Below are 23,496 nucleotides of genomic sequence, written 5' to 3' on the forward strand. Positions count from 1 at the left end.
GTGATCAGAAAATTAAATGTACTATTACACATGTTTTCATAGAGTGTCCTGAATTTTTAAAGCCTTTGTTTTTAAAATATGGGATTTATGGGAAACACAATGCCATCGACCTGTTAGCCAATATGCGTTTTTTTAGTGCTTAGAAACGTACACTTAAGAAGGAATTTAAGTTGTTCTTAGGTTAACAAAACTGTTATCAATGAAGTACAGGAAATGTCGAAGGTCGATATTTATTGAATTCAAGTTTGGCCGCTATCAAAGTGCCAAGGTCCGTTTTATTCTTTTTCAAAGTGTAGTAGTTATGTTCCATTTGCTGCATAAGAGCCAGCATTGAGGCAGACTTCTTTTCTTCGTTTTACTTTTTGACTAAAATGTAGCCTATTATGAAACCCATAGATGCCGCCCTGAAAGCGTCATTGAATGAAAAGGTGCTTGTCTATTATCATGAATTGTGAATTAATCATTAACGAAGGTGAGGAAATAAAAGAGGTGTCCGATAGCACAGAATTACTGGGGTCGCTAGCAAAGATCTCCAAATCAGTCCACTCCGAAATATGGTCGCATATTAAAATAGAACCTATCTCTGGATTACCCAGGTTTGGTAATAAACTTTTGTTCAAGAATATGTAATCCATTCGAGATTGAGAGTGATGGTTAGCTGAATGGAATGAAAACTCATGAAGGTCAGGGTTGAATAGTCTCCAAGTTTTGGGAAGTGACATTTGAGGTATGGTGGTTTTGGAGACTTTATGAGAAAGATAGGTAACAAATCCAGATATATTTTTTCTATACATGAATGAATCCATGATCTGATTGCAATCTCTTCCCATCAGTAGGTTTTCAGTGGCATGTTCAGAAATGGTGGGAGAGTGTTTTCCAACAAACTTGGATCGGTAGGGGTTGGAACATATATATTCATTATAGAGAGAGTGGCATCATGAAATTTGAGTGTAACTAGTATCCACTGACCCTCTAAATTTTGATGTTGAAAGAGTAATGTTATATTTTATTGCTTAAGACAAGGGATCACACCATTCTCTTTGGAGATTGAGGGAGAAAAATGGTTTTGCCAACCATTTGTTTTTTAACTTGGCACCTCTGAATCAATAAGAAGTGTCTCCTGTAATAAAGCCGCAAAAGATGGCTGCTGGCATCCCGCAGCCGTTGGAAAAGCTATGGCTATGGCTATGGCTTTTCCAACGGCTGCGGGACGCCAGCAGCCATCTTTTGCGGCTCCCGCGGGTTGATACATACAGGACGGGAATTCTTTTCACGAATTGTTAGCTCGGCGTGGTGATATACTCTCCCACGGCTACGAGACGTCGGCAGGTATCAACTTCTTTTCCCTGACGAAAATGAAAACGTTAGCAACTAACAACCTCTCCCTCTGCTTTTCTTCATAAAATTAGAAATCCTTTTTATATGGACACGTAAGCGATCGCATGCCCAGGATGTCATCAAATGTGGTCGCTCCGTTATAGAAGGAATACACCAATTATCTGACCTATCGATTCAAGTTCTGTTGACAATCCATATGAAGGTCGGTTATATGGATAAAAGGATACAGTAACGATCTACCTAGGTGGTGTTATCCCATTGCGAGCAACTAGCGATATTGTGCCACGACCTAAACCAAAGGACATAGACATAAAAAGAGAAAGAAAGCATTGTCTTTGATACACCGTCCTAATGATCTGTAATTAGATATTATTTGTGGCTCCTGAGGAAGGCGTTTTCCATAACGCCGAAACGCGCGTCGAACAATATTGATTGCCACTGTTATATAACTTTTTTATATATATATTTTTTATGTACTGTATGAAAATTGTATATTTGTTCTTTATATAATTGATTTGTATTTATGTTTTTTATCAATTGTTTTTAATATGAATATTTGTATACTTATTAAATGAACTATAGTTTTTTATAATTAATTGGTTTTGTGGTTCCTTTTTGCATTTTTCTCCCATCTATTTTGTTGATATTATGCCATGTTTTTTACACTGTGTATTTCCCTGTACTAAGAATTGATATTCCGAACAGGGGGTCCTTGTTATTTGCACTGTCTTTGCAGTAAAGAACACATTGAGGCAGGTTGCAATTCCCTGGCGAATCCCCATGAAGTGCATTGAGAAATTACCTCATGAAAGGAAGATGGTGGCTACTGGGTTGGCCGCTGACTAGAAGGCAGTAGTCGTATTAAAAATGAGCTGTCAGGATGAAAGACACCTCCATGCACGGTGCCCATGCTCTGACGTCTTTCCCTCCAGAGACTTCAGGTGAAAAGATCTGTGGCACACATTATCCTCGCCTCTTGCTGGAGCCGCACTGGAACTCTACGGAGCAGTGGCCATCTTGTGTGGCATCCAGCCTTGGCCCCCTATGGACATGTGTGCTAATCAAAATATCTATCTATCTATCCATCTATCCATCTATCCATCTATCCATCTATCCATCTATCCATCTATCCATCTATCTATCCATCCATCCATCCATCCATCCATCCATCCATCCATCCATCCATCCATCCATCCATCCATCCATCCATCCATCCATCCATCCATCCATCCATCCATCCATCCATCCATCCATCCATCCATCCATCCATCCATCCATCCATCCATCCATCCATCCATCCATCCATCCATCCATCCATCCATCCATCCATCCATCCATCCATCCATCTTCCGAAGTCAAGAGAGTAGCAGTCACATTTGTTAAGGCTGGAGCAGAACCCAGATTGATAGTAACCGTAAAAGGTACACTTGCTCACCGTCTATGAGAGTTGGTCCAGGGCACTGATTGTGTTCCTCTCACATCCTGCATCCTAGTTGGCGTGAATCGAGGTCTGTAGAAACTGCAGCTTCTTCTCATAACCTCTGGCTGCCCTTCTGAGTCTGCAGATTAATCACAGACCCTTAGTATCTCAGACACGTGGGGTCTGTAGAACGTCTCGCCTGGTCTCCTCCTCCCCGATGCCCATGCCGCTAGTAGCGCAGTTATTTAGGGCTTCAGCTCCATCCTCCCCTCACCATGCATGGTCTGGAATTGGGTTGAATTCCCAATGATAGATGCACACATTCTGATTGGTGCATCTGAGTGTGCACCAGTGCCACATCTTGCCCATACTTTAGGCTTGTCTGGGGGGGTCATACTTATCTTGGGAGCCAGCTTGTATATACAACCTCAGCCTCTTGTGAGTTACCTGTGTGGCTTGATCTGCCCATCGCATAACCAGCCCACCTCTCCCAAGCAGCATCAGAGGCATTGACTCTTTCTGCCTTCAGACAAGGTCCTCAGTGCTGGGACACTGACTCTGCGACGTTTCACTGCAGTATAAATAAAAAGGGATCTGTAATGGCAGTTTTGTGTTTTGTTGTAGAGGAGTGATTGTGTTGGTTGGACCCACTGAGACAGCCCACAGCACATTTCAGTGTATGGAGTAGAAATAAGATGTGCTAAACATAGCTAGATTTTTACAAATTGTTTTTAATGTCATGTAGTTTCTCCTACTGAATTAACAATGTAGTCCAGCATTGCTGGCCCTGTCTTACAGCCTCTGTGGCTGCCTGGCCTTCAGCTGCATCTTCACGGCACCCAGTGGCACAAGGAACACACAGGTGACCAAGATGCTTCCTTGAAAGTAGAAGAGCCCAGTGCTGAACCTCGATCAACTGTTGTCAAAGCAGATCCCAAAACCATGCGGAGGGCGCCTCATCGAGCACATGGCACAAGTGTCATTTACAGATGCGGATGATGTATCCAACACAGAGAGAGGGTGTGGCCTAACGGCCAGAGTTGCCGACTTTGGAACTGGGGAAGCGGGTTCGAGTCTCAGCGTTGGTTCGGCATCTGTGATTCTGGCTAAATCACTCAATCTATACGTGCCTACAAAAACGAATGTGCCCTTGTTTAATGTGGCTGGTGCTTATGTAAAGCACTCCAATACCTTCGGGTCTAGTTTGCACTATAAAACTTCAACAAAAAAACTAAAACATTGCCTCTGGCCCGGGTAAAGAGATATGAACAAGAATTCAGAACTCAAGGAGGCCAGGAGCCACATCGGGGCTAATTGATGTGTCAGGAGGACACTTATAACGGCAGCATCTTCCAGCCGTTCAGACTTTACCCTCCAGCCAGGGCTTTAAGTGGGCCGGGTCTGAGCACCAGCAGTTTTTTAAAGGAGGCCTCGAAACGGGTCTCTATTGGGCTCTGTGTTGCGCCCTGGCATAGGCGGACTGCAGTGACAGCAGGCACATTGTCGTGCCGTGGCAATGGCACTAGGACCCTGGGGCACAGGGTGGGGACAGGGGACACCGGACACCACATCCGGTCGAGGGGAGGGGACCAGGGGACAGTGAGGAGCAGGACCTCGGGTGAGAGGTCGGGGACACAACGCGCTGCAGGAATGCAACTGAGAAGCTAATAAAGAGATCGTTGAAAGACCCTACCGTGTCCTGTTTGTTCCTGGGGTCAGGGAACAGGACATCTGGCGACGAAGACGACGCATCCATCTGCGTGCCCATCGAAGAAAAGAGCGATTTTATACCAGGAGCCCACCCTGGATCGCATCGTGCCCAGAAGTGAAGACTGCAGCAGCGCCCAACAAAGAAGCGCAGCGACAGCGGAGCCCACCCCGACCACTGCGAGAGAAGTCTGATTGTGGCAGTAAGTGCCGTGTAACAAAGCGCGAAGTTCAAAGATTTGGCACGAGCTCTCGTGAGAGTCTCGGTGGCCATCTTGGAGTCAGGCGCGAGGGCCAATCAGCAAGCAGCAACACACGGGCGGCCATTTTAAATTCAGGCAACACAACAATTGGCTGCGAAGTCTCGCGAGACTCTCGGCAGCCATCTTGGAGTCAGGCGCGAGGGCCAATCAACGAGAAGGAAGCCCGGGCGGCAATTTTAAGGTCAGGAAAGATCAACAAACAGTGAAAGACGGCAATTTATACAAAAAAGAAAGAAAAAAAACACAGGCAAAGACAAAGGGGAAAAAAGAAAAGGAAAACAAAGTAGAAACAAAGGAATAAAAAGGAAAATAAAGGGCAAACAAAGGAAAGAGAAGAAAGAAAAGAAAAAAAAAAAGAACAAGACATAAAAGTAAGAGAAACGAAGAAATGGCAGACCCGAAACCGAGTGCGCAATACAGAAGGCCACTACCATTCAGCCTTTCTGAACCACAAACGGGAATCAGATGGGAAAAGTGGGTCAGACGATTTGAAAACTATATGGAAGCGACTGATGTAGCAGAAGCAAAGATGAGAGGCCTATTCGTGAGCCTAGTAGGAGATGAAGTGGAGGACCTACAGGTGACTCTGCCGAAAGAAGAGATTGTCACCTACGACCAACTAAAGAAATGCCTAACGGATAAATTTGATCCCCAGAGAAATGTCGATTTCGAATGATACAGCTCCATGATCGCATTCCAACAAGCAGAAGAGTCTCTGGATGACTTCGCAACAAGGTTGCGAAAACTGGTAACTCATTGCGAATTCGACAAATTCGTCAACGAACAGGCAATAAGGTTGCGCATCATCGAAGGTTGTCGTGACATCGATTTCCGCACAAGGATCCTAAAAGAACCGATCTCATTGGAAAAAATTCTGGCGCTGGGAAGGGCTGAAGCCAGAGCGACAGCACACGCAAAGGAAATGGAACCAGGCAAAGGGAGTGGCACAGAACAGAATCAGCGAATGACGAACAACAACCGCTCAGGAGGGTGGAGAAAAGAAAAGAGTGAGCAGATGGCAAAAAAACAGCCGGAAGGAACTTGCTACAGATGCAGACTAGAGTTCCCACACAGAGGCCCATGCCCGGCTTTTGGCCAGACCTGCAGAAAGTGTAATGGAAGAGATCACTATGCCAGTGTGTGCCAAGGGAGGCAATTCAGAAACGACCGAAGAAGGCCAGGACGAGCACGAATGCCAACAAACAGACACATCAGACATGTCGAGACAGGGGCAAGAAGCTCATCAGTAGAGTCGGAAGAAGAGGAAGTAGAAGAAAAAACAGAACGATTGTATCTCATGACCGCAGAGTCAGAAACAGAAGAGGAAGAGGAAGAAAGAATATGCCTGATAGACAAAAAGAAAATAAAGAAGACAGAGTCGGTGAACATAAAGCTCGGGCCACATGAAGGAGAATTTGTCCTGGACAGCGGTGCATCATGCAACATTATGTGCGTCTCGGTATATGACAAGATGGAAATAAAGCAGACTCTAAGACCATCTCGGGTCAGAGTATTCACGTGGGGGGCCAAAAGACCAGTGACAAACATGGGAAAATTCAAAGAAGAACTGACGTACAAAGATCAAAGGACAACTGAAGAGATACATGTACTGAAAGGAGACATCCCGGCACCATGCCTGCTGAGCAATGTCACAGCTCAAGTAATGGGTCTCATGGCAATGACATACAACATGTCAGAAAAGAAAAATATTCTGAGAGAGTACCCCAAGCTACTACGAGGACTAGGAAAGCTGAAGGACAGACAGATTACGCTGCACATTGACGAGACAGCAAGGCCAATCGCAGAGCACCACAGAAGAGTGCCAATACATCTGCAGCCACAGGTAGAAGAAGAGCTTGAAGCACTACTAAAACAAGACATAATAGAACCAGCGGAAGGACCGACGCCCTGGGTGTCGCCCATTGTGGCTGTCCCAAAGAAAGACACATCGAAGATAAGAATATGTGTAGACATGAGGATACCGAACAAGGCCATTGAACGAGAACGACATCCTGGACCACACTTGGACGACATGATCAGCTGTCTTACAGGTACGAGGAGTTTCTCCAAACTGGACCTATGTAAACGATACCACCAACTAGAACTGGATCCTCAGTCTCGATATATCACAACATTCTCCACCCACCTGGGTCTGTTTATATACAAACGTCTGAGTTTTAGAATCTCATTGGCTGCAGAGATATTTCAAGAAACAATAAGACAGATAATAAGGCCCATAAAGAACAGCTTAAACTATAGCGATGACATTTTAGTATTTGGCAAGTCAGACGAAGAGCACAACAAAGCTCTAAGAGAAGTGTGCTCACACCTGGAGCAGTCTGGTTTAACACTGGATGAAGATAAGTGCGAGCTTGGGCAAAATGAACTGGTTTTCTTCGGACACATCTTCTCCAGGAAAGGAATGCGGCCAAGCAAGGTGGAAACACTGGAAAAAGCACGAAAACCAACGGATGTAGCGGTAGTAAGATCATTTCTTGGTCTAGCAAGCTACTGCGCAAGATACATCAAAGACTTTGCCACTGTAAGCGCACCACTAAGAGAGCTGACAAAACAAGGACAAAGTTTTCTGTGGACCGACGAATGCAGCAAAGCATTTGAAGAAATAAGACAGGCTGTAACAACAGTGGGTCATCTGGCCTATTTCGACCCAAGACTATGCACAGAGTTAACAGTAGACGCCAGCCCAGTGGGACTAGGAGCAATACTGGCGCAGCATCAACAAGGGAGGGACTCCCCAAGACAAATTGTGGCATATGGGAGCAAGAGCTTGTCGGAAGTTGAAAAAGGATACTCGCAACCAGAAAAAGAGAGCTTGGCAGTGGTGTGGGCCTGCGAACACTACCACATGTTCATCTACGGGAAGCCATTTACAATCATAACAGACCACCAGGCACTCTCAACAATTTATGGAAACCCGAACGCAAAAATACCACCCAGGATAGAGAGATGGGGGATCCGGCTCATGGACTACAATTTCAAGATCATTCACAAGCCAGGAAAAGACCACAACCCGGCTGACTATGTGTCGCGACACCCTCTGCCACAAGCATCACAGGCAACAACGATAGCAGAAGAATACCTCAACTTTGCACTAAAATTGAGTACTCCAACAACAATTACATTGGAAGAATTAGAGGACGAGACAAAACGAGATCGCACCATGCAAGAATCAATGAAGATCACCAAACAGCAAAGATGGAGACACGTGAACAGCAACAGCTATGTGGAAAAAGGGGTAGAAAAAGAAGAACTGTTAGCTTTCAAAAGAATAAATGAAGAACTATCGGAGTGCGGGAATGGGATAATAATGAGAGGCACACGGATAGTGATGCCCAAGACACTGAGAAAAAGGACTGTGGAATTGGCCCATGAGTCACACAGAGGAATTGTAGCAACAAAAAAAATGTTGCGAGAAAAAGTGTGGTTTCTGGGGACTCGACACCATGGTGGAAGAAATGGTGATGCGCTGCTACATTTGTCAAATAACAGGCCCGTCATCAAAGCCAGAACCACTGCAAATGTCCCCACTACCGAAGGCGGTGTGGACAGAGCTGGCAGCAGACTTCTATGGGCCCCTAGAAACAGGAAGTACCTTTTGGTGATCATAAATGAGTACTCAAGATTCCCAATAGTGAGACCAGTAGCATCAACGTCAGCAAATGCGACACTGCCTGTACTAGATGATGTGTTCGCAGCGTGGGGCTCAACACAACACTAAAAACAGACAATGGCACGCCATTCTCCGGCGAGGAATTCAAGAGGTTCATGGCGTACCTGGGAATAAACCACAGAAGAATAACGCCACTGTGGCCGCAGGCAAATGGCATGGCAGAATGGTTCATGGGAACCATCAAGAAGGCAATACAGAGGGCAAAACTGACACAAATATCAACTGGGCAGACCCTATGTCGGGTACTAAGAGACTTTCGCAACACCCCCCACAGCTCCACGGGGAAATGCCCTGCAGAACTGGTACTAGGGCGCTCAAGCAGAACGAGACTGCCCCAGATAAAAGAGGTGGAGCAAACAGAACAAAAGGACATCGCGACAAGAGACCAGGAACAGAAAGCGAAAATGAAAGAGTATGCTGACCAGAGAAGACACGCGACAAGCACAACAATAAAAGAAGGAGACACCGTGCTAGTGAAACAGAGACGAGTAAAAAAGTCGGACAGCGCCTTCGCAAGAGAACCTCTGAAGGTGACTGAAGTCAAGGGGCCTATGATCACGGCATCAGCCGGCAGATATCACATCACGTGGAACAGCTCCCACTTCAGAGAACTAAAAACAAAGGAAGAAGAGACACCAAAGCAAGAACAGCACAAGCAGAATCACCAACTGACGCCAGAGAACAACGACCAAGAAGAGAGTGCAAGAAGACAAAAAGACTGATTGAGGAGATGTAAAGAGACACAAGAGGTGGACAAGTACATGCCCGGGGGATAGAGCTCTTTGGCACACATATCTCTCTCTCTCTTTTTCTCTCTCTCTCTCTCTTTCTTTCTCTCTGTTTTGTTCACAACAAAGGGGGAGATGTTGTGCTGTGGAAATGCACTAGGACCCTGGGGCACAGGGTGGGGACAGGGGACACCGGACACCACATCCGGTCAAGGGGAGGGGACCAGGGGACAGTGAGGAGCAGGACCTCGGGGTGAGAGGTCGGGGACACAACGCGCTGCAGGAATGCAACTGAGAAGCTAATAAAGAGATCGTTGAAAGACCCTACCATGTCCTGTGTGTTCCTGGGGGAAGGGAACACGACACACATCAATGTGCGCTGCTCACACTGCTCACTTCTCACCCGTGGAGGTTCGGCATGACGACATACCAGGTGAGCATCGTAGGGGAAGGGAAATCCTTTAAAGAGAGTCATTTTCTCTCTGGATTTCCCTTCTCTTTTTGAAATTCAGGAGCAGCAACATTGTCGTGGTGTCACCAAGGCTTTAAGTGGAAGCTTTTTCAATATTATATACAAGCCACAGTTGCTGCTTATTTATCTTATGCAACTAACAACCACTGACAAAGCCAATAGTCCTGACTTGTTTTAGGTCTGATGTTACTTGTAGTATCATATATCTGGATGCAATGACAGACATAGCAAAATACAAGTTGGGCAGCACACAATGCTAACCACAGATTTTTCACTTATGTGTTTTAAGCCACGCCCTTAATTATATTGGCCACGCCCCTCTATGAGACCCCCAATTTTTTTCATCCCACTTAAAGCCCTGCCTCCACCCCTAGAGAATATTAGTAGAATGTCATTATCCAAGGTACAAAAAAGCCTGCCCTGCACTTCTGTTCAAGGCCTTCTGAGGCAAGGGTTCTTGAAGCAGGCTCAGATAATTAAGATCCCATTTTCTCCGGCACGCGGCCCACGTGTGCGGGTGCTGGAAGGGCCTCGATGAACAGCTCTCTTTATGTTCTGAAAGCGATGACGTCCGCGGAATGTTCCATTGACAAGAGCTGCTCTGCATCAGGCACAACCCATGACAATTCACATGAAGAAAGGAGGAAAGCTGCGACCTATTCAAAGACAAATTGCACATGAGATCCCGAAGGTGTTCTCTTTGTGTACGACAGGAACCTGGAACAGTCTGACCCAAAAAGTAAAAAATAGATGAATGTGTCAATGAGAAACCATAGCAACCAGAGCGTAAATATCATCCATTGCTTGAAGAGCGGAGGTGAGCACAATCCTGGAGACGTAGGGTGTCTGCCATCTTGCGACCAGTGCTCAACCGAATACCGTCTTTGAACCAGGACTTCCTAAACTGACCCTTTGGGTAAAAGACAAACACATAGGTCTTAGTGACAAGTCACATGACCCTGTACCTTTTAGAAGGTTACCGGTCTGCATTATTACATCTGGGAGGGCCAATCCCCGCTCTACAAAGAGCCTTAAGGGATGCTGGGGGGTCCAAAGCAGTGCCCAATTCATGCCTGGTTATATATGTAACCACTATGTTAATGAGTTCCATTTCATTAGCCAATTTCGACTCTGCAAGATGCCTTAAGGTGGCGGTGTCTACTGAAGTACCCGACTCCTGCCTGATTATTAATATAAATGCTCTGGGTCTGATTACGATGTCGGCCGGAAAGCCTCCGACTGCTAGTCAGAAGCTTTCTGACCATGGTCAGAGGCTTTAGACCGACACTGTTGGTTTGTGGTCCAACCACCGAATTACGATGTCGGCGGTCGTAGCGTTAACTGGCCAGTCATTCCAACACAGTTCTGACTGGCTCTTGGAGTCTTCCAGTTGGTCGGAACCGCACTCCAATCCCCTATGGACGGCGTTTCCACCGTCAGGATTACGATGTTGTTTTCCACAGTCTTTCTGTGCTGTCCTTTCTGACATGGAAAGGCTGTTGGAAAGAGACTTTGGGGCCTCCATTGCCTCCGCGGCCTACAGTTGGTGGCCGAGGGGGTACCTAGGGTGCTCCCCTGTAAATCCATGCACTGTGTGGCAGGCAATATAGGGTGCCTGCCACAGGGTGCAGAGATTTACACGCACACACATTTCTTTACGGGAGCCTGTATTACGGCCGGTTTACGACCGTAACACAAGCTCCCACAGGGAAATGTGAGTATTCGATCAAACAGTGTTCGTCGCATTAGTAATCAGACGGTTGGAACCGCGAACTAGAGGTCGGTTGGTCCCGAGACGGTGTCGGTCAGAGGCAACTTTGACCGACACCATAATAAGCCCCACAGTATGTAAATGAGTGCCAATTAAATTTGTTGGCTGAAAATATATATCTTATGCGGATATCCCCAAAATCTAGTATTAATTTGGCTCTCTTGTTCCTCTGTTGGAACCCCTAATTTAAATGTGTAGGGAATAGGTAGTAGGAGTATTTTAAAAAATGTGGGTGCTGCCTTGAAATGTGTGGGGCTTGGAGTCAAGCTACAGTGATGGCTGGCCATTCTATGATTCTGGTGCTGTTGGACCTATCCGCGGCGTTCGACACAGTTTCCCATGGTGTCTTGCTCAGAAGACTGGAGGAAGTTGAGTTAAGAGATTCAGCCTCATTATGGATGAAGAGTTTCCTGTCGGATCGCTCTCAGATTGTTAATCTGGGCTCGTATCAGTCGGCTCAGGTGGATTTGACCAAGGGAGTACCTCAGGGCTCATGTCTGAGCCTAACACTATTTAACATCTATATGGCTCCTTTGGCCAACCTCCTGAAGACATATGGGTTCATCCCCATATCATATGCAGACGAAACCCAGCTTCAATACATTTTCATCTACGGTGCAATTGGCCTTCTCTAATGGGATGAGGGCCATATTGCACTGGATGCGGAATAACTTCCTCCAGTGTAATGTAGGAAAGACTTAGATTATGCTTTTTGGAGAGGCCCCCCTCCTGTGGACTCCGGATTAGTGGCCAATTGACCTGGGCCCCATCCCTCCCCTAAACTCTCAGTCAAAAACCTGGGGATTCGCTTAGACCATGACCTCAGCCTGAAAGAACAGGTTGTCTAAACAGCTGGTTCTTGCTTTCATGTAATCGGTCTGCTTCGTCGTGTCTTTCCCTTGCTTCCGGACTCTGCCCGTAAAACTCTAGTCCAGGCGATGGTAGTGAGTCGCATGGACTACTGAAATGGTCTGCTGATTTTGGCTAATGATGCCTCACTCAGTAGACTGCAGGTGGTGCAGTACGCGGCGGCACGGCTGGTCCTTAATGTTTTACCACGGACCTCGGACTTCGTCCCTCTTCTTGTGAAACTGCATTGAGTCCTCATCCGTCAAAAGATTAAATTTAAAACATGCTGTATTATTCATAAAGCTCTGGTTAATCTGGGCCCTTCCTATCTTGCCGAGAAACTTTTGCCATATCCACCCCCTGTACCTCCCCCACCCCCCAAGACCCTTACGTTCAGGTGCTAAACACCTTCTGGTGGTACCTCGAGTGAAAAGGGCCAGATTAGGAGGGAGAGCTCTTTCTTATATCGGACCCCGCCTCTGGAATGAGCTTCCACTCCCCTTAAGATAGTGTTCTGAACATTTGCAGTTCAGGAAGATGCTTAAGACCTTCCTGTTCTGTTCCTGTTGATACTGCTGGAATATGTTGTCTCTCCTCACAGTTCTGTTTTAAGCGCAGAGATACCCCTTGGGCTCTACAAACAAATACAAATACAAATGAAGGTTTGTCCAGGGTCCTCCGTGCTGGTCATTGACTGTCTGTAACGTGTGTGTGTGTGTGATATTTTAATACAGTACAGCATATTTCTTGTCTACTAGGACCCAGCAGGGCCATAGTGGGAGTTTATCGATAAACCCTTAGGTGAGTGACTCAGAGAACCTTTAATTATTTCACCAATTATCTCGATTCCCACTACATGGAACCTCCTAAAATGCTCATCCCTCTGCTGACACAATGTCTTAACCTAGCCATGTGGCAGTGAAGGTTTGTGTAAGGGTCCATGTAAGGTTAATCACCTGCACCATAGTTATTCATCCTTCTGAACCTGATGGTAGGTGTAGGGCTCTAGATGTGTGCAAAAGGGAAGGTTTTCCCCCGCAACTTCAGGAAATGTAACATCGCAATCTGTGTAGATGACGGGTCTGGTGGCTCAGTGGACAATGTGTTCACTGCTTAGGACTGTGTTGGACCTTATGGTCACAGGTTCAAATAACCGGCGGGTCAACTCAGCCTTTCATCCATCTGACGTTGATAACATGAGTACCATTGAGTTGGGTAACAATAAACATCTGTTTTTCAGCGCCAAGATGCCTACGGGTGAACGTGCGCTTTAAAAGATACATATGTTATGTAGGCTTTTTGAAATTTAAAACGGTTTAAAAACGATATGGGAAAAACTATGCAAAAACATTTCTTAGAGAAAAGTTCTGCAAAGAGACACCTTTCGCGGGAGATATCTTGTACACAAAATGTTTGTGAGAAAGTGTTTTGTGGTAGCAAACGGCAGGTGGAGTTTTCTGTAGCTGGAAACCTCTGCAAACTTTGGACCATGTGTGATACTTCTCAAAATGCCGAACATCAGTTAAGTGTCTAGCTACTTCTGCCAATTTTCTATAGTTTTACCACCTTCCCTCTTGTATTTGTATTTTGTATTTGTAAAGCGCATAAAACCAGAAAGATATCAAAAAGCCATAACCAGCATGAGCAAATGGGGAGAAAAGCAGAAGAGATTATGTTTACGAGAAAAGCCAAGTTTTCAGGTGCCTATGAAACACAGAGTATTAGAATTTGTACTCACCTTCTGTGCAGGCAGAGTGTTCCATAGTCCGGCCCCTGCCACAGAAAAGACAGGCTCACCCCATCTCATCTTCATGAATCTGGGAACAATCACTTTCCTCTGACCTGCCGATCTCAACTGTCTGTTTAGGAGATACCATTTGTAGGCGGTTCTCGGATAACGAGAGCCGGCTGGTTGAGGGCCTTATAGACCAAACACAGACCTTTAAAAATCAACTGCTTCCTCACTGGGAGCCAGTGAAGAGTCCGCAATCCCACCCTCACCTAGAGATGTCTTGGAACGCCCAACACCAACCGAGCAGCTGCATTCTGGATGACCTGTAGTTTGTTTCGCGAATACTGGTTGGCATTCAGATGCAGGGCATTACTTTAGTCAAGGCTGGGTGTTCTGAGTGCAATGACCACTTGAACTCTTAACTCCTGGGGAAGAAAGGGAAACATCTTCTTCAGACAGTTAATAATACAGAAACAGGAGTTCATTGTGCTGTTGATCTGAGAGTCAAATTTCAGACTATTATCGAAGATCACCCCCAGATTCTTTGCAGAGGCCCCCAAAATGGGTAGCGGACCACATGTCTCCGGCCACCAATCGTCATTCTAAACCATTCTCCGCCTGAAGACCACAATGTTCTTCTCCTCAGCGTTCATTTTAAGCTTGGCCCTGCGCCCCACGCTATTTAACATATATATTACTTCCCTATCACACCTTGGAGAAACACTGGGAGCAAAAGTAGTGTTGTATGCTGACAACACCCAGCTACTTTTCTCTTGGAGCAGGGATGAAATATTTCTCGGGTAAAAAGTTTGGAATTGTCTGACCACTGTTTACAAAGGCTTTCCCTTTATCAATTGAAATGTAATGCGGGAAAGACTGAGCTTTTCTTCTTCTGTTTAAGATCAGAAATGCCCTGGTAGTCTTTCTGGCCCAAGGAGGCCTCTCCCCATCTATACACACTAATGCTATTAAACATTTAGGTATTACATTCGATGGAGACCTCTTTTTTCTCCCACAAATCAACGCAGTAGTAGGGACTTGTTTTGGCATGTGACGGATGCTAAGAAAGTTTCTGCACTTTTGGTCACTGTCCGCTAGAAAACTGGTGACCCAGGCCCGGATTACATCTAGACTGGACTATGGTAATGCACTATACCCAGGATTACCGACTATCTGAACAATAGGCTACAGGTAGTCCAGAATGCGGCTGCCTGCATGGTGCTTAGCCTTCCTCTGTGGACAAACGTGTCCGCAGCTCTCCAAGACTTGACTGGCTCGCTGTAAGGAAGATAATTATTTTTAAAAATGCATTGCTAATCCATACAGCACTGCATGGAGTAGGGCCTAGATACTTGGAAACAAGATTCTGTCTCTATATCCCTCCCTAGAAATTTACGCTCAGCAAACCTCTTCCTGGTCAAAATGCCACAGATTCGTAAATCCAGAACAAGAGGCAGGTCCTTTTCTTTCCTGGGCCCATGTCTGTGAAATGAACTTAAGCTGGAACTGTGACGTCTTACCCCTACCACTCTGTTTAGGAAGAGGCTAGAAACTTGGCTCTTCTCTAACAATTAACTTTCCTGTATCTGCCCCTCGGTCAATTGCCGAGCGCCAGGACACTCTACGGAGTAGCAGCTGCCCTATACTAGCCCCTTTTAAATTACATTACAAGACTGAATAGATGCATCTTCTCTACCTGAGTGGCTGAAGGTCAGAGTAGCGCCTTGAGCTTCATGGAGGTTGTACTGTGAAGACTGAAGAGATTCATCTTCTTTTCCTGAATGGTTGAATGTCAGAGTAGCGCCTTGAGCTTCATGGAGGTTGTACTATGAAGACTGAAGAGATTCTTTTCTTCCTGAGTGGTTGAATGTCAGAGTAGCGCCTTGACCCTCATGGAGGTTGTACTGTGAAGACTGAAGAGATTCTTCTCTTCCTGAGTGGTTGAATGTCAGAGTAGCGCCTTGACCCTCATGGAGGTTGTACTGTGAAGACTGAAGAGATTCTTCTCTTCCTGAGTGGTTGAATGTCAGAGTAGCGCCTTGAGCTTCATGGAGGTTGTACTGTGAAGACTGAAGAGATTCTTCTCTCCCTGAGTGGTTGAATGTCAGAGTAGCACCTTGACCCTCATGGAGGTTGTACTGTGAAGACTGAAGAGATTCTTCTCTTCCTGAGTGGTTGAATGTCAGAGTAGCAAGTGCCTTGAGCTTCATGGAGGTTGTACTGTGAAGACTGAAGAGATTCTTCTCTTCCTGAGTGGTTGAATGTCAGAGTAGCACCTTGACCCTCATGGAGGTTGTACTGTGAAGACTGAAGAGATTCTTCTCTTCCTGAGTGGTTGAATGTCAGAGTAGCGCCTTGACCCTCATGGAGGTTGTACTGTGAAGACTAAAGAGATTCTTCTCTTCCTGAGTGGTTGAATGTCAGAGTAGCAAGTGCCTTGAGCTTCATGGAGGTTGTACTGTGAAAACTGAAGAGATTCTTCTCTTCCTGAGTGGTTGAATGTCAGAGTAGCACCTTGACCCTCATGGAGGTTGTACTGTGAAGACTGAAGAGATTCTTCTCTTCCTGAGTGGTTGAATGTCAGAGTAGCGCCTTGACTCTCATGGAGGTTGTACTGTGAAGACTAAAGAGATTCTTCTCTTCCTGAGTGGTAGAATGTTAGAGTAGCGCCTTGAGCTTCTACATGGTTGTGCTTTGAAGACTGAAAAGATTGAAACTTCTCCTCTACCTTTCCAGCATTGCAGAGACAATGAACGTGCCGCCGGATCACATATTTGGTGTGCTTCATCGGCCTGACGAGTATGGTAAGGATTCCTATGGTATTTTATTTTACTTTATTTTTTAATACATATTTTCCTTGTTTGGTGTACAGTATGCCCTGCATTAAACACATTTGCTACCTGTATCTTTTCAAACATTTAACCTATACATTGCCCGTTTGACGCAGGTATACGAGCTGTGGCGTAGTAAGAGGGACATGGGTTATGAAAGCAAGTACAAGGGGCTCCCTGCCCACAGGATGGACAGTAAAAGACAATCATAATGGTGTCATGTCTGTGCCACATTGTGGTTATACCTCCAGCGCTAATGATAGCTTTGCCACCGTACCCTAGCCTGCTTGACGAGCATGTGAAGCTGCACTAATGATAGCTGTGCCCCTGTACCTCAAGCCTGCTTTGGCAGCATAGGAAGCTGTGCTAATGATAGCTGTGCCACTGTACCCTAGCCTGCTCTGGCAGCATTGGAAGCTACACTAATGATAGCTATGCCACCCTACCCTAGCCTGCACTGGGAGCATTAGAAGCTGTGCTAATGATATCTGTGCCACCGTACCCTAGCCTGCTCTACGAGCATGTGAAGCTGCACTAATGATAGCTGTGCCCCTGTACCCCAAGCCTGCTCTGGCCGCATTAGTGGCTGCGCTAATGATAGCTTTGCCACCGTACCCTAGCCTGCTCTACGAGCATGTGAAGCTGCGCTAATGATAGCTGTGCCATGTACGACACAATCTAGCCTCAATGGCTACTGACCCCTAGGAAAAATTACCCGATGGGTTAAGTGCCATTCCAGCCCTGATAGGTGTTATGGTAGCACTATATTTGCCTAAATATCGTCTGCCAAAAATATTGTGTCCTAAGTATTGTTCACAAAAATATTGCCACATTAAGGTTAATAAAGGTACATTTTAATAAAGGTAAATTTACATGCAATGGAGCAATATTTTTGTAAACTATATTTAGACTCATGTTATGTAAGATACTATTTTTGTTCTTGATATTATATCATGCAACCATAGTACGCTACCGTCAAGGGGGATGCAGCTTGAACTCTAGGCTGGTCCATCACAGGTAGCTGACCCATCACATGTAGCTGGTCCATCACAATTGGATGGTAAATCACACATTGCTGACCCATCACATGCAGCTGGTCCATCACAATTAGATGGTAAATCACACATAGCTGGTCCATCTAATGTAGCTTTGTCTTTCATAGGAATACATAGTAAACAGAAAACAATATCAACAGGTAAGAAAAAGAAATACAACTATTTTATATTTAAAATTAAATAAATAAATACATTTGACATTGTTAAATGCACCTCATAAATAACTACAAATAGTATTATAATTAAAATACAAAAACATTTTTCAATTAAATTAGGAATTTTAATTAAAAAATATGTATTAACAAAAGAAATATTTTTATTTTAGTTGCTTCCCACCCTCTACCCCTACAAAACTCACAACCCAAACCTAAAACTTAACTTAAAAAACAAATTATTTACACTATTAACATAAATATTTATTAATAAACTAATTAGCATTAATTAAAAGCAAATAGCTTCATTATAATTAATTTACTTCCCACAATATACCCCCAAAAGCACACAACACGCTTCTAAAATGTATCTGAACAAAAAATTAATTACACAATTAACATAATTAATCATCAATGTAATAATTCATATCAAGTAAAAAATGTATTATTACTTATTTAAAATTAATTTACTTCCCACCCTATACGCCTACAAAATCCAAAAATCACATCTTAAATGTATGTAAAAAAAATTAAAAACACTAAATATTAATTACTTTGAATAAATTTACTTCACACCCGGTACCCCTATAAACCCCACAACCTTCACCTAAAATAAAAAAATAAAAATGTAATTACACACTTAACATAATTAGTTATCGATTAAATAATTAATGTTAATTAACAACTAATTATTAATGATTTCAAATTAATTTACTTTCCGCCCTGTACCCCTATAAATCCCACAACACGCACCTAACATAAAAAATGAAGAAAAAAAATGAAAATTTAACATAATTAATTATCAATTAAATAAGTAATATGAATTAACAACTAATTAATAATTAATTAAAATTAATTTTCTTTCCACCCTGTACCTCTGCAAACCCCACACCCACACCTAAAATTATTATTTTTTTAAAAATGAATTACACCATTAACATAATTAATTATCAAATAATAATTGATATTAATGAACTAATTGTTAATTAGATTTAATTTACTTCCAACCCTTTCTTCCTATACACCCTAAAATCTGCATCTAAAATTAGAAAATGTATTTACACAATTAACATAATTAGTTACCAATTAATAAATATAATAATTTACAACTAATTATTGATTATTCAAAATTAAATTGCTTCCCAACCTGTAGCCCTATAGGACTCACAACCTGCACCTAGAATGTAAATTAAAAAAGATAAATTGCACAAGTAACCAAATTAATTATCAATTAAATAAATAATAATATCAATGAAAAACTAATTATTAATTTATATAAATTAAATTACTTTATCTCTTGATGCCCTAGGGTCTCCTCTCCCTGTTTCAGCCCTTTGTTGGCTGGGCATAGGGACAGCTTTAGTAGACAAACCACCGTCATGCTTATAAAATACAAAGGCGTATGCATTCATACAGGGAGGGGGCTTTGCTCAGCCCCTTCATCTTTTGGTCTTTTCCGGTGTCATTCACAAACGCTTGGATTCTGGGCCATACCAATATTTTTGTGTTTGCCATTTTCTGGACATATTTATGGGCTTTTTGAATTCATAAATATCCCACTCCCTTCCCCCTTTTAAACCTGGAATTCAACTCGAAACTGGTAAATTAAAGCCTTGCTCTTTTCTTCACTCCCCAATGAGCTTCCCTTTCTCTGCACTGCATTCTGGGACAGTAGGCCTCTAGGATTTCTTAAAGGAGCAGTGTCAAAACTTGTGTCTGCAAAGAGTGGTGCCTCAATGCATCAATTCTTGTTTTGTTTCATTTTTTCATCCAAATGAATTCCATGATGCTGGACTTTGGATTCAAGCTGCTGTGTTTCAAAATAAACAAAATGTTGTCCCTTTTAGGCTTGTTTTAAAAATAAAAACGTAATCTGTGGGAATGTGCTCTAGTACTCCGCCCGTAGGTTTGTGAATGTTTATGATTTTAAAGAGGGTTCTGATGAGGAAGAACCAGATGTTCAAGTAACTATTTCTGAATCTGCCAGCCTAATGTATACAGACCACATTGCTTCATTTGAGTTTGGAAGATTTCATGGACATAGGCCTCAATGTTTCTATAGCAGTACCATTCCAGATCTGCATCCTCTTCTCCTTGTGCTAGTAATCCCAATATGGGTGTAAAGGGAAGACGGGCCACAAATCAGGATTACCCTTTGTGGGAAATGACCACACCCTCTATGTTTTCCGTGCAGTCATTTTGCCAGAGTTTACAGTGACCCCGTAGATGGATTTGCTAGTCTTCTGCTCACATGCCCACCCTACCGTTGGCCAACAGGAGGGATTGAAGACCACTGCTGACGCTCCTCTTCATTTCTGTACTTCTCTAGGGAGCCAAAGCGAATTATTTACAGTCTGCGATGCAGAGCGAACTACAGTGAATGACTCGCGGAGGCAGCGTTGTTAAGCTGTTGTTTTTTCAACAGTTGGCTGTCTAGGCTTCAAAGTCAAAACTGAATCCACTCAGGAGAAGCCCTGTCCATTAATGCTAAAACATAAGAACCATTTCTGTTATATAGCCGTCATTTATATCTAACTGCATTCTTTAAAAAGGAGTGTTCGCCTTTAATTTCAAGATTGAATTAGAAGGCTTGCCCCTTAAATGTTTGGCAGATAATAGTAGGGTTCTTCAAGTTAAATAGTATTTGTGGCCACCGTATAGGCGTGCCCTCATTTGCTTCACTTTGTGATGAATTACTCTGGCCTCGATTCCCTTTGTCCATCAGCAGCTGAGCACCTTTTATGGAGGGGTCAAGATTTGTGCCTCAGATTAGGACGCTCAGCCCATTTCTTGATTGTATTGCCATGTGGTTTCTAACCTGTAGTTAAAGAGCATATAAGAAAGGGAAAACATTTCTTTGCATGGCACCAATGTTGAGTTTCCATAGAACAGTGTTTAGTCATAAAGGACTTGAGTCTAAGGCCTGGTCATAAACCATTTTCTCCCTTGTTTGTTTGGCACCTCCTTTCATTCCCCGTGTTTTGTTGATACTGTCGGCCATGATTGTTGAGCAGATATTCTGGACCCTGATACCACTCTAAGGATAAACAGTGCTTTTCTTTTCTGTTTCTGGTAGGTGTTGCAGAACTGCTTCATTACACTCCACCAATGAACTTCCTGCGTGGCAAAGAGAGGCACAGGGCAGTTCTTGCCGCGTTGAGACAGCACCTGAAGAAGGTGAACTACCACAACTTTGACACACTGCTGGAAGCGTTCAGACATTATGACAAGGTTAGTGTCATGCTTCTACACTAAAAGTGTCTGTCTTCATATCTGTGTGATTGTTCAAATATCTGTACAAGAAATGCTGGACGAGGAGAGCTTAAGAACTAGCACTAGTAGATGAGTTCATAAATCTGAGAAGAGAGGGAGACCTTGCACATTATGAAAGAGAGAGGACTTGCTTATTATAAAAGAAAGAGAGAGAGGACTTGTATGTTATGATAGAGAGAGAGAGAGGACTTGTGTGTTATGATAGAGAGAGAAAGGACTTGTATGCTATGATAGAGAGAGAGAGGGCTTGTATGTTATGATAGAGAGAGAGAGAGGGCTTGTATATTATGATAGAGAGATAGGACTTGTAAGTTATGATAGAGAGAGAGGACTTGTATGTTATGATAGAGAGAGAGGACATGTATGTTATGATAGAGAGAGAGAGGACTTGCATGTTATGCTAGAGAGAGAGGACTTGTATACTATGATAGAGAGAGAGGACTTGTATGTTATGATAGAGAGAGAGAGGACTTGTATGCTATGATGGAGAGAGAGAGAGGACTTGTATGTTATGATAGAGAGAGGGGACTTGTATGTTATGATAGAGAGAGAGAGGATTTGCATGTTATGATAGAGAGAGAGAGGACTTGTATGCTATGATTGTGAGAGAGAGGACTTGTATGTTATGATAGAGAGAGAGGACTTGTATATTATGAAAGAAACAGAGAGAGAACTTGCATGTTATGAGAGAGAGCACTTGTATGTTATAAAAGAAACAGAGAGAGGACTTGCATGTTATGATAGAGAGAGAGAACTTGTATGCTATGATAGAGAGAGAGGACTTGTATTTTATGATAGAGAGAGAGGACTTGTATATTATGAAAGAAACAGAGAGAGAACGTGCATGCTATGAGAGAGAGCACTTGTATAGAGAGAGAGGACTTGTATGTTATGATAGAGAGAGAGAAGACTTGTATGTTATGATAGAGAGAGAGGACTTGTATGTTATGATAGAGAGAGAGGACTTGTATGTTATGATAGAGAGAGAGAGGAATTGTATGTTATGATAGAGAGAGAGGACTTGTATATTATGATAGAGAGAGATGACTTGTATATTATGAAAGAAACAGAGAGAGAATTTGCATGTTATGAGAGAGAGCACTTGAATGTTATAAAAGAAACAGAGAGAGGACTTGTATGTTATGATAGAGAGAGAGAACGTGTATGCTATGATAGAGAGAGAGAGGACTTGTATGTTATGATAAAGAGAGAGGACTTGTATATTATGAAAGAAACAGAGAGAGAACTTGCATGTTATGAGAGAGAGCACGTGTATAGAGAGAGAGAGGACTTGTATGTTATGATAGAGAGAGAGTCCACTTGTATGTTATGATAGAGAGAGAGGACTTGTATGTTATGATAGAGAGAGAGGACTTGTATATTATGAAAGAAACAGAGAGAGAACTTGCATGTTATTAGAGAGAGCACTTGTATGTTATAAAAGAAACAGAGAGAGGACTTGTATGTTATGATAGAGAGAGAGAACTTGTATGCTATGATAGAGAGAGAGAGGACTTGTATGTTATGATAGAGAGAGAGGACTTGTATATTATGAAAGAAACAGAGAGAGAACTTGCATGTTATAAGAGAGAGCACTTGTATGTTATAAAAGAAACAGAGAGAGGACTTGAATGTTATGATACAGAGAGAGCACTTGTATGTTATAAAAGAAACAGAGAGAGGACTTGTATGTTATAATAGAGCGAGAGGATGTGTATGTTATGATTGAGAGAGAGAGAAAGAAACAGAGAACTTGCATGTTATGATAGAGAGAGAGAGAACTTGTATGCTATGATAGAGAGAGAGAGAGGACTTGTATGTTATGATAGAGAGAGAGGACTTGTATATTATGAAAGAGACAGAGAGAGAACTTGCATGTTATGAGAGAGAGCACTTGTATGTTATAAAAGAAACAGAGAGAGGACTTGTATGTTATGATAGAGAGAGAGAACTTGTATGCTATGATAGAGAGAGAGAGGACTTGTATGTTATGATAGAGAGAGAGGACTTGTATATTATGATAGAGAGAGAGGACTTGTATGTTATGATAGAGAGAGGACTTGTATATTATGAAAGAAACAGAGAGAGAACGTGCATGTTATTAGAGAGAGCACTTGTATGTTATAAAAGAAACATAGAGAGGACTTGAATGTTATGATACAGAGAGAGAACTTGTATGTTATAAAAGAAACAGAGAGAGGACTTGTATGTTAT

At 43.3% G+C, this 23,496-nt stretch overlaps 1 protein-coding gene across 2 annotated transcripts in view; it reads left to right on the forward strand.

Annotated features, from left to right (window-relative positions):
* The window catches only part of EFHB (EF-hand domain family member B), a 231,308-nt gene that overhangs the window by 137,033 nt on the left and 70,779 nt on the right, over positions 1 to 23,496 (forward strand). For both annotated transcript variants that reach the window (XM_086942169.1, XM_086942170.1), the window contains 2 exons: positions 16,708 to 16,775; positions 21,086 to 21,240. In XM_086942169.1, the coding sequence (XP_086798295.1) occupies positions 16,708 to 16,775; positions 21,086 to 21,240 (223 nt within the window). The remainder of the gene's footprint in view (positions 1 to 16,707; positions 16,776 to 21,085; positions 21,241 to 23,496) is intronic.

Source organism: Lissotriton vulgaris, chromosome 10, assembly GCF_964263255.1.
Source record: "Lissotriton vulgaris chromosome 10, aLisVul1.2, whole genome shotgun sequence".
Lineage (NCBI taxonomy): Eukaryota > Metazoa > Chordata > Amphibia > Caudata > Salamandridae > Lissotriton > Lissotriton vulgaris.